General features: G+C 30.5%; 1 protein-coding gene across 1 annotated transcript; it reads right to left on the bottom strand.

Moving 5' to 3' along the window:
• Window positions 1-1,566: 1,566 nt before the first annotated feature.
• LOC136066578 (uncharacterized) lies at window positions 1,567-4,993 on the bottom strand. The gene is made up of 5 exons (XM_065771123.1): window positions 4,885-4,993; window positions 3,348-3,608; window positions 3,002-3,253; window positions 2,505-2,831; window positions 1,567-2,431 (listed from the first exon to the last, which is right to left on the bottom strand). The coding sequence occupies exons 1-5, from the start codon at window positions 4,936-4,938 to the stop codon at window positions 2,123-2,125; spliced, it is 1,203 nt and encodes a 400-aa protein (XP_065627195.1). The 5' UTR covers window positions 4,939-4,993; the 3' UTR covers window positions 1,567-2,122.
• Between the last annotated feature and the right edge of the window lie 7,277 nt (window positions 4,994-12,270).

The following is a 12,270-nucleotide window of genomic DNA, read 5'->3' as shown; positions in this document are numbered from 1 at the left end:
ACAAACACAAGAAAATTTTGAATTAAAACCTTTAAGAAGTAAGAGAACTAAAGTAGAGAAAGATTCTAGATCATGTTATAATGTTTCTATCTTGAGGAAAATCCTCTAAATCAATAAGAAGTTTAGCATCACTTAATTCTATATTTTGGGGAAAAGTCGTAAACAATGTGACAAATTCATTAAATTTCAACAAAACTTACTTACCATCTATTTGTAAAAGTCCTTATAAAGAAACTTAATTCAAATGGAATTATAGATAAGTTTAAAAGCTAAAATTGTTGCAAAAAGCTTTAAACAAAAAGATGATGTTCAATTTTTTTTTAGTACAAAACTTAGGTACATGCATTATTATATTGCTAATTACTGATGTTGTAATATGTGATTTGAAAATTCATCAAATGGATGTAAATATGATTTTTTTTTTTAATGGGGATTTAAAAGAAGAGATTTATTAGACCAAACTAAAGGCTTTATATAACTTGGACAAGAAAACAAGGTATGTAATGTAACTAAATAAGTATATGGCTTGAAAAAGGCCCCCAAAATAATGGTATGAAAATTCAATAGCTAGAAGTCAAATGAATGTGACAAGTGCATCTAGTTTTAAATATTGGGAAAACTCAAATGTTATTGTTAGCCTGTAGCCTCTATTAGAATGATTTATTATGTGTAGTTTTGATTTTCATGTTATAAATGAGACAAAAAAATATGCTAAGAAGTCATTTTGATGTAACATAAAATTTTGTAATATTCTTAACATCACTTTATAATTTTTGGTCTTTTTTATGAGGAGGTTAGAAACCTTTTTTAAAGGGGTATCAAGCCTTGCGCCACCACTATCATAAGCTCTACTCAAGAGTCATGAAAACTTTTAAAAAGAGTGGGACAAATTATACTACACAATTGTTTTGTTTGTTTGTTTTTGTTTGTTTGTTTTTTTGTGAGAAGCAAAAAACAATCAAGGGAGAGAGCATGAGGTGAACTCTAATAATAGTACTTGGTAAATATTTCGTTTCTTTTCAACAAAAAAAAAAAACCTTTTCTTCAAAAAAAAAAAAAAGTTGCTTCTAAAAGTCCAACCTTTCGAAGCAAGCCACGGAAAAGATCCACACCAAAACAATATTATGAAAACAGAAAAGCAAGAATAATAGGTTTTAAAAGTCAAAAGAGAACATCCTAAGTACATAAAAATGTCTGGCATAACTAACAAATTCAGAATATGCATTAGCCAAACTTTAGGACACCTTAAACTTATGTAAGAAGATTTATCAAATATTCTGAGACAATATTGCGTGTTTCAAAAGTAAAACTACCCTCACTGCAAGCAACCCATCTTTGAAACTTGAATATATGCACTTAGAATAATAGCAACATTAATAATAGAACATTGAAATTCAGCAACCATTAAAGCTTTACCTGCAAAAATTCCTGTATTTAACATGGATAATTGAATTAATTAACCGGAGTCAATTTATTTTAATCCAACATTCTTGTCAAAACACACAGAAGCATCTTAAAAAACAACCACATTCCAACAAACAAATTTTAGCCATCCCAAACATTAAATACGATAACACTAACGAAAATCATTGGTTGACTTAAAAGAGTACATAACATTACACGTTTACAGAAAGTAGACAATTATCAGTACAGCTGAACATAATTCACACTGCATACAGATTTAACAACAATGAAGCCTTGCTTCCAATTTCGTAGTTGCCAAATCCTCATTCTAATTCCAAACGATAGCTTAATTCATTACATACATATAGAATTCGTTCACATCACCAGCAACTGAGGACGCATTACCAGTGCTCATCAACATTATACACAGTAGTGAAGGTACAGTAATCTACCATAGTTGTTTGTCTCTGTAATGGAGTCTGTCCAGAGGTGGTTAAAATCTTGATCATGATCTTGAATCCCACAATTCTCCTATTCTAAAACGTCATGACTTAAACCGCAATTAGAGTCTTCTAAGAATAGAGGATTTTAAAAAATCCCAACCCAGATTGTGGGGGGAGAGTAACAATCCAGGTTCCAATGACTGTAAGTCAGGAAGCCATACGCCTACGAATGTAAAAGAACATAGGTCTGTGGTTTGAAAAAGAGTAGAAGACTATTAACTCTGTTTGACTTGGAAAAGGCTATAAGTCCAAGCATTGCCACCTGACCCACCGCATGACCCATTGTCCATAAAAGAGGCCATGTTTTTCAGGGTCTCATCATCAACAGCAAGATTATTTTGACTCAAAGGTGCGTTACGAAAGTACCCATCTGGCTCATTCGTGCCATATTGATTATACATTCCCCAATGACAATCATTGGCAGAAGAATATAACTCTCCTTGCACTTGTGAGTGAAATGGGGATAACATGTTGCCAAGTAGTGGCTCTGGAGAGACGAAAAACATATTCGAGAATGCCTCCACCTGCAAATCAACCTGATGTTAGAAACATAAATAAATAAGATAGGTACTAATCCAGTTAATTACCCTTTCTCACCTTATCAGATGTGACTACTTCCACTTGATTTCTATCAGCATAAGTGTTGTAACCATCGTTCTTGTACTCAATGGGTGTTTTAGTGTTTGATGTTATTCCGTCATAATTTTTCGCAGGAGAAAATTGAAAACTAGTGGGATAATTCTCAGCTTCACAGCCTAATTCTGGAGGCACTGAAGCTGGTGCTACCATAGACTCTGCTTCTTTAAGAGGAGCTTCGGCTATGGTACGAGAAGAAACAGCAGGTGTAACGGGGGTTGAATTTGATGGAGAGAAAAAAGAGTTGCACTCTGATTGCCCTGGTGGACAGTTATAGCCTGTTTCAACCTGATGGAAGAAAAATGAATAACCAAGTAATGATTAGTTATCTGCACTTCTAATTCCCCAAATAATAATAACAATGACAAGTCTTGAGGTGCAAATTAACACGACTTAAAATATTCTGGAAAAATTTGCAAGATCAAATAATAAACAACATCTTGAGAGTTTTCACTTACCTGTCCATTGGCATCTGACCCACCGCATGACCCATAGTATTTCAGGGTCTCATTGTCAACAGCAAGATTACTTTGACTGCATGATGTGTTATGAAAGCACTCATCTTGATTATTAAGAGGACTAATAAAAGTTGAATCCTCAGAGATATTGGGAGTCAAAACGTCAGGAGCGATGGGGGATAAACTTGATGGAGTGTCCCCTAGAGACGGGTCATTGGACATATTCAAAAATTCTGCCACATCAAAATAATCCTGATGGAAGAAACAAAAGTGCACAAGATAAGCACTTGATTAATATATAATACTTCTCAATTCCAAAAATAAAAACATAGAAAGTTCCAATCACCTCGGTATATGTCAGTTCTGCAGCTTGATATTTTGCAATATCTGCATTATGATAGTTGTTGTTACTCTGAACAGGTAATGTAACATCAGACATCATTTCATCAGAAATTTCAGAATAACAAGATTGAATACTTGTTTGAAGAGTTTCAACTTGCACTTCTGATGCTGGAGATAAAGGAGCCAGTGCTGGCTTGGACTTCGCAGATCCACCTTTTTTACTCTTTTCTTCATTATTGAATAAGCGGCAGACGACAAAGGGTTTCTGCATAAAGTAAAGCACCCAAGTGAATTGGGTGAACGTAACATCGTTGCCTGATATATACAACGAATTGAGTTTCCACAAAAATGCAAATAACAGTATGCAAATATGTGTCAGAAACGTTATAGCTAACAATAATGAAATAGAGGAGGTTGTCCTACAAAGACATTTGCTATATAATAGGTGTCAGTGTAAGGAAGCGCCTTCAGTAAAGCAAAAGCAAACTAACGATAAAGGAATTTACATAAATTTTGTTTTGAGTCCAGTGAGGGGAATCCCACAGTGATTAAAAAAAAAATTGTGATTTGGAGCTAATAGAAGCTCATTCACAAAACATACAAACAAACAAAGCCCTAGTCCCAAAATTTGGGAGTTCTTGCCAATAATGAATATATAGAGTAGTAAAGGGGTGGCAATATGTGTTAACCCTAACTCAACATGTTTATTAAACGGGTCAAGATTTCTCAACCCTAACACAATCCATTTATTGAACAGGTCAATCGTGTTGACCTATTTATCAGATTTTATCAAAATAAAAAAAAAATTTAGTATTAACTATAAACCAAATTAATATGAATTATGAAAAACCAAACAAATAAATATTTTTAATATAAAATTTAAAACTAATGAGTAATTGCATCATAAATAATTATTTAAAACTAAAACATATTTCAATATCACAAATAATCAATCATAATATGTTAAAGAAAATAAATCACAACGACTAATAACTTTAAGAGACAACAAAGTGGAGTTTAGATGCACTTTGCTAATTGCTTTAAAAATATTTTTAAAAAAGAAAAAGAAGAGGAAAAGCTTTCTTTTTTTGGTGTGAAACTGACCAAAATAAGCTCAAAAAAACTGACTTTCACGGTGGAGGGGAAATGGCCCTTAGATTTAATCCCATTAGTAGAGGTTTGGCAAGTTATAATAGTAATTGTGTATTCTGAAGTTATAGAGAATCATAAAAGCCAACAGCCTACCCTTTTAAAGTAAGGATAACTCACTTAATTCACTAATTAAACATATCAAGAGATCATTAATTCAGCAAGAATGTTAACTCTCACTTAAAATTAACAAAATTAACAGCTTCCACAACCCTTTTTAATTGAATCAACCCACTTTAAAGTAAACTCCAATGATTTTGAAGGCAAAACGATCTTAAATCAACACAAAAAATGAAAGGCAAAATAAACATAAGAAAATTTCTCGAGCAATCAAGAAAAAACTTTCAGGTCAATATCACATCAATTAAATAAACTGAAAAGCAAAAGCCAACCTGACCAGGGTGTGTTCCATCAAACTTTTCCTGGGTTATGCGGTATTCATGCATCACCCACTTGGTCCCTTCTCCGTTAGGAGTACGCCTTCTACGGTAGACTAGAGTCTTTTTCATTTCAATAATGGACCCTCCATTATTGCCAAGTATTCACTTCTGCTTTTGTATGTGTGTTGCTCAACAAATTATTAATAATTTATATTTTTTTTTCATTATTTATTTAGATGAAGATTTTTTTTAAAAGACTTGGTAGTGCACATTCAAATCTAAGAATAGAATGGAAAAAATAAATAATTCATTTAAGATTTTTGGAAATAAATCAAATATCATCATCTCACATTTCTAAGAATCTTAAGAGATTTCCAATGAAACTAAATATAGGAATAGCTACATTCCTAGGCATTTAGATTGCAAGAAATCACATTCCTAGGAATCTGGATGCCAGGAGTAATATGGATTCTCCTGTACCAAACGCCATAAAAAATCCTGAATTAATTCTAAAATGTTGAAAAAAATCTTGAATTAATTAAAATTTATTTATGTGAATTTTAAGGAATTTTAACTTATGGAGAAAATAGACATTTTATCACTTTCATTTTTTTTTTTTTAGGTAAAAAATTGCTTATTTATTGAAAATAAAAGTGTGATGGTTTTGGAAAAATTCTAAGAATTTTTTAAAGAAATTGAAAATCAATTCAATAGAAAAATTAGAAGATATAGAAGTGATAGATGCCAATAGAATGAGGTGGCATTTAGTACAGGGGAATCCACATTACTCCTAGCATCCAGATTTTTGGGAATATGATGCCTTGCAATTTAGATGCCCAGAAATGTAACTATTTCTATGTTTGGTTTAATTAGGAATCTAGTGTGAGATTATAGTGTTTGGTTTATTCCTAAGAATCTTAACTAAATTATTTATTTTTCTTATTCCATCCTTAGATTTGTAAATCCAATCTCTCTCTCTCTCTCTCTCTCTCTCTCTCTCTCTCTCTCTCTCTCTCTCTCTCTCTCTCTCTCTCTCTCTCTCTCTCTCTCTCTCTCTCTCTCTCTCTCTCTCTCTCTCTCTCTCTCTTAATGAGAAGATGACGGAAGATATCTCAATCTATAAGGTTTATATTATAAAACTTATTGTATTCTAATTTCATTATTTTTGTGAAGAAGCCCAGGCTTAAAACAGTAACCAAGTGGTACGGGGTAATTAATGTTTTAGGATTCACAAAAATGATTAAAGATTCACATGTTTGGTTGCAAATCACGTCAAGGAATCAGATACCAAAGGAATCTGGACTCCTCCTTTAAACCCCTTTCAGTAGGAATGTAGATTCTCTTTAAAACAAATGAATATTCAAATTCCCAAGCTTAAAGGAAATTGTACTTTTTATAAATTGACAATTTTAACATTTTTTTTTCCTTATCATTTAAGTAATTAAGATAAAATATAAAACAAATTATCAATATCTTTTTCCTTGTCTTTATATTTTGTCGCCAAAATAACATAAACAGGATAGACAACTTTGTTGATATATTCTTTAACAAAGTTCTATTTAGGTTTCATGTGTGTAAGAAAATTTTTTTGAAATGGACCCTCCATTATTGCCAGGTATTCACTTCTGCTTTTGTATGTGTGTTGCTCAACAAATTATTAATAATTTATATTTTTTTTTCATTATTTATTTAGATGAAGATTTTTTTTAAAAGACTTGGTACTGCACATTCAAATCTAAGAATAGAATGGAAAAAATAAATAATTCATTTAAGATTTTTGGAAATAAATCAAACATCATCATCTCACATTTCTAAGAATCTTAAGAGATTTCCAATGAAACTAAATATAGGAATAGCTACATTCCTAGGCATCTAGATTGCAAGAAATCACATTCCTAGGAATCTAGATGCCAAGAGTAATATGGATTCTCCCGTACCAAACGCCATAAAAAATCCTGAATTAATTCTAAAATGTTGAAAGAAATCTTGAATTAATTAAAATTTATTTATGTGAATTTTAAGGAATTTTAACTTATGGAGAAAATAGACATTTTATCACTTTGATTTTTTTTTTTTAGGTAAAAAATTGCTTATTTATTGAAAATAAAAGTGTGATGGTTTTGGAAAAATTCTAAGAATTTTTTAAAGAAATTGAAAATCAATTCAATAGAAAAATTAGAAGATATAGAAGTGATAGATGCCAATAGAATGAGGTGGCATTTAGTACAGGGGAATCCACATTACTCCTAGCATCCAGATTTTTGGGAATATGATGCCTTGCAATTTAGATGCCCAGGAATGTAACTATTTCTATGTTTGGTTTAATTAGGAATCTAGTGTGAGATTATAGTGTTTGGTTTATTCCTAAGAATCTTAACTAAATTATTTATTTTTCTTATTCCATCCTTAGATTTGTAAATCCAGTATAAGTCTTTAAAAAAAAAAAATTAATTATCTTCCTCTAAATAAACAATGAAAAACTAAATATAAACTATAAATTTATGACAAATTCATTAAAACTATAGTCTAAAAAAAGAAAAGATAAATATATCAATAGAGTTTTCTATCCTGTTTATGTCGATTGGCGGGAAGAAATAATGTTGTTTTGGCGGAAAGAGATAAAGACAAAGGAAATGATATTGATGATTTGTTTTATATTTTATCTCAATTACTTAAATGCTACGGAAAAAAGGGTTAAAATTGTCAATTTATAACAAATATAATTTCCTTTAAGCTTGGAAATCTGAATACTCACATGTTTTAAAGGGAATTCACATTCCTATTGAAAGAGGGTTAAAGGGGGAATCCAAATTCCCTTGACATATGATTCTCTAGTGTGATTTGCAACCAAACATGAGAATCTTTAAATATTCTTAGGAATCTTAAAACATTACCTCATACCAAACGTCGCATGAATCTATTAGATTTAACTTGTTTGTTAAATCTTAGGAATTATCAATAAAGCTACTCAACCATACTCACATACTTCTAATGGAGTGCATAAAAGAAAAAATAGCTCTAATTTAGTTAACAAATGCCATATTAATAGAATTATGCGCACTTGTAAACCTTTCAGTATAAGCAATATTAACTGCTTGTCATGTATGGCTTACAGACCCTAAGCATACCTAAAATAGGACTTAGGGTTGTTACCTTTGCTTTTCTTAGTTATATAATTTAGAGTATAGATTATTTACATTCAATTGAAAAATAGTGGGGGTAAAGAAATTCAAGAAAATCTTTTATCATTGTCATTCTTCCACTTTTCCTTTACAAACAGAAGGAAATTTTGAATTAAAACCTGTAAGAAGTAACAGAAATAAAGTAGACAAAGATTCTAGATCATATTATAATGTTTCTATCTTGAGGAAAATCCTCTAAATCAAAAAGAAGTTTAGCATCACTTAATTCTATATTTTGGGAAAAAGTTGTAAACAATGAGACAAATTCATTTGAATTTCAACAAAACTTACTTACCATCTGTTTGTAAAAGTCCTTACAAAGAAACTTAATTCAAATGGAATTATAGATTAGTTTAAAAGCTAAAATTGTTGTAAAAAGCTTTAAACAAAAAGATGATGTTCAATTATTTTTAGGACAAAACTTAGGTACATGCATTATTATATTACTAATTACTGATGTTGTAATATGTGATTTGAAAATTCATCAAATGGATGCAAATATGATTTTTTTTAAAAAAATTGGGATTTAGAAGAAGAAATTTATTAGATCAAACTAAAGGCTTTATATAACTTGGACAAGAAAACAAGGTATGTAACGTAACTAAATAAGTATATGGCTTGGAAAAGGCCCCCAAAATAATGGTATGAAAATTCAATAGCTAGAAGTCAAATGAGTGTGACAAGTGCATCTAGTTTAAAATATTGGGAAATCTCAGATGTTATTGTTAGCCTGATAGCCTCTACAAGGATGATTTATTATGGGTGTAAATGCACTTTTAGTCCTTACATTTTGTATCTTTTCTATTTTGGTCCTTACATTTTTATTTCACTACTTTTAATCCCTAAATCAATTAACACGTTCTATGTTGGTCCCTACCATTACTTACTTAACAGAAATTGTCTATGTGGCAAACAGAATACACAGTTTGCACTCATAATGCTTACATGGCTATTAAAATAATAATAATAAATTTTAATTTTGCATTTAAATAATGCCACATTAGCATTTTAATATTTAAAAAAGCATATCATTAAAAAAATTAATTTATTAATTTTAACTAAATAAAAAAATTAAAAACAGATTATTTAAAAAGAAATTAAATTAATTAAACTAAATATATGATCTAAACTGAGCAAAACATCCAAATCTTCTCATCAAAAAAAAAAAAAAAATATCCAGATCTTTATCTCTAGGTTTCTCAAAAAAACCTAGATAAAATCTGAAATATGAATTTTGAAAGGAAAAATTTTAATATCAAGATCATAATTTCTTTACTTTTGTACGAACCAAACACATCAACAATGTTTATGGAGACATCTGTAACAATCTGTAAGCAACCAAAGTACCATACACATCTCCATAAGCAATTTGCTAGTTCATGTCACGCCCTTGCATTGCTAGTTCCAATGCCGCCCTCAACACATAATAAATCACATTTTCAAGCCAAATCTCTAGCCATAAACCAAAATTTTCAGTCGTAAACCAAAAATTTTATTGCACAAACACACTATACAACAAAAACAGAGGGCTTAAGCTTTAGAGTCAAAACAAAACAAAAACAAAAATAATTTTTTTGAAATTACAAAGAAATAATTTTTGTTACTTGTTATTGAAAATTAATAAAGGTTAGAGCCAAAGAGACCTGAATAGGGAAGAGCTTGGTGATACTGTTCTTAGACAAAGCAAAGATAATCTCCTGAGAGATTCCAAGCTTAGCGACCTCCAAATCTTCATTAGCTTTCGGCAACGAAGAAGATGAGGCTTCGGATTCGTAATCAACTATGGTAGCAAACTTGGCGAGAGAAAGCGAGGAATGAATGGTGAAAGTATTCGGTTTTTTTGAGAAATCGAGAGTGAAAGATCTGGATTTTTTTTTTTTTTTGATGAGAAGATCCAGATGTTTTGTTCATGTTTAGATCAGAGTTTTAATTTAATTAATTTATTTCCTTTTTAAATAATCTGTTTTTAAATTTTTTTTATTTAGTTAAAATTAATAAATTAATTTTTTTAATGATTGGTTTTTTAAATATTAAAATGCAAAATTGAAATTTTTTATTATTATTTTAATAGCCATGTAAGCATTGTGAGTGTTGACTGTGTATTCCGTTTACCACATAGATAACTTCTGTTAAGTGAGCGACAGTAGGGACCAAAATGGAACGTGTTAATTGATTTAGGACTAAAAGGGAATGAAATGTTGGACTAAAATGGAAAATGTGCAAAATTTAAGGACTAAAAGTGCATTTAGCCATTTATTATGTGTAGTTTTGATTTTCATATTATAAATGAGACAAAAAATATACTAAGAAGTCATTTAGATGTAACTAAAATTTGTAATATTCTTAACATCACTTTATAATTTTTGGTCTTTTTTATGAGGAGGTTAGAAACCTTTTTTAAAGGGGTTTTAAGCCTTGAGCCACCACAATCATAAGCTCTATTCAAGAGTCACGAAAACTTTCAAAAAGAGTAGGACAAATTATATTACACAATTGGTTTTTTTTTTTTTTTTTTTTTTTTTTTTTTTTTTTTTTTTTTTCTGAAAAACAAAAAACAATCAAGGGAGAGAGCATGAGCTGAACTCTAATAATAGTACTTCGTAAATATTTCCTTTCTTTTCAACCAAAAAAAAAAATTACCTTTTATTCAAAAAAGAAAAAGAAAAAAAAAAGAAAGTTGCTTCTAAGTCCAACCTTTCGAAGCAAGCCACGGAAAAGATCCACTCCAAAACAATATTATGAAAACAGAAAAGCAAGAATAATAGGTTTTGAAAGTCAAAAGAGAACATCCTAAGGACATAAAAATGTCTAGCATAACTAACAAATTCTGAATATGCATTAGCCAAACTTTAGGACACCTTAAACTTATGTAAGAAGATTTATCAAATATTCTGAAACAAAATTGTGTGTTTCAAATGTAAAACTACCATCACTGCACGCAACCCATCTTTGAAGCTTGAATATGCACTTAGAATAATAACAATATTAATAATAGAACATTGAAATTCAGCAACCATTAAAGTTTTACCAACCAAAATTCTTGTATTTAGCTTGGATAATTGAATTAATTAACCGGAATCAACTTATTTTAACCCAACATGCTTGTCAAAACACACAGAAGCATCTTACAAAACAACCACATTCCAGCAAACAAATTTTAACCATCCCAAACATTAGAGATCATAACACTAACGAAAATCATCAGTTGACTTAAAAGAGTACATAACATGACACGTTTACAGAAAGTAGACAATTATCAGTACAGCTGAACATAATTCACACTGCATACGGATTTAACAACAATGAAGCCTTGCTTCCAATTTCGTAGTTGCCAAATCCTCATACTAATTCCAAACGATAGCTTAATTCATTACATACATATAGAATTCGTTCACATCACCAGCAACTGAGGACGCATTACCAGTGCTCATCAACATTATACACAGAAGTGACGGCACAGTAATCTACCATAGTTGTTTGTCTCTGTAACGGAGTCTGTCCGGAGGTTGTTAAAATCTTGATCATGATCTTGAATCTCATAATTCTACTATTCTAAAACGTCAATGACTTAAACCACAATTAGTCTTCTAAGAATAGAGGATTTTAAAAAATCCCAACCCAGATTGTGGGGGGAGAGTAACAATCCAGGTTCCAATGACTGTAAGTCTGGAAGCCATAGGCCTTCGAATGTAAAAGACCACAGGTCTGCGGTTTGAAAAAGAGTAGAAGACTATTAACTCGATCTGTTTGACTTGGAAAAGGCTACAAGTCCAAGTCTGTTTGAGTTGAAAAAGAGTGAATCTCTTCAAAAAGAGACTCTGGAGAATGTTTGCTAATGTAACTGAGAAGAGGAAGAGCTCCCATTTCAGCAAAATCCCCAGAATTTTGGTGGAATGTACCAATACATACTAGACTTCAGAGAATATTTGAACTTTGTTTTGAACCTTTTAAGAAACAGTATTCTTTTCGCTTCAAAAAACAGAGAGTATTCTTTTGAATTCTACAGCTTTGTTTTAAAAGAGTATTAAAAATTCTTTTTTTCTTTATGAGGAAAAACTTTTTTTTTTCTTGTAAGTTATTTCCTAGAAAGATTAATACTTCTTCTGATTTTAGCCTTGTCTTTAATATTACTAATTATTTATCTATCTAAATAATTGACGTTTTTTTAGTTGTAGAATTTTATGATCTTCAATCCTATGATCAGATCTGAAGACCC

The sequence above is a fragment of the Quercus suber genome, unplaced genomic scaffold (genome assembly GCF_002906115.3).
Source record: "Quercus suber isolate HL8 unplaced genomic scaffold, Cork oak 2.0 scaffold_39, whole genome shotgun sequence".
NCBI lineage: Eukaryota > Viridiplantae > Streptophyta > Magnoliopsida > Fagales > Fagaceae > Quercus > Quercus suber.
The sequence above is the reverse complement of the archived record's forward strand: the minus strand, read 5'-3'. Positions and strand labels throughout refer to the sequence as shown.

What these genes read in the sequence shown, in the direction of transcription:
- LOC136066578 (XM_065771123.1), bottom strand. Translation starts at nt 4,938, where the DNA reads ATGCATGAATACCGCATAACCCAGGAAAAGTTTGATGGAACACACCCT. An exon ending in ATGGAACACACCCTGGTCAG is followed by an intron (nt 3,609 to 4,884) that starts GTTGGCTTTTGC and finishes TACTTTATGCAG; the next exon opens with AAACCCTTTGTCGTCTGCCG. An exon ending in AAGTAGTCACATCTGATAAG is followed by an intron (nt 2,432 to 2,504) that starts GTGAGAAAGGGT and finishes GTTGATTTGCAG; the next exon opens with GTGGAGGCATTCTCGAATAT.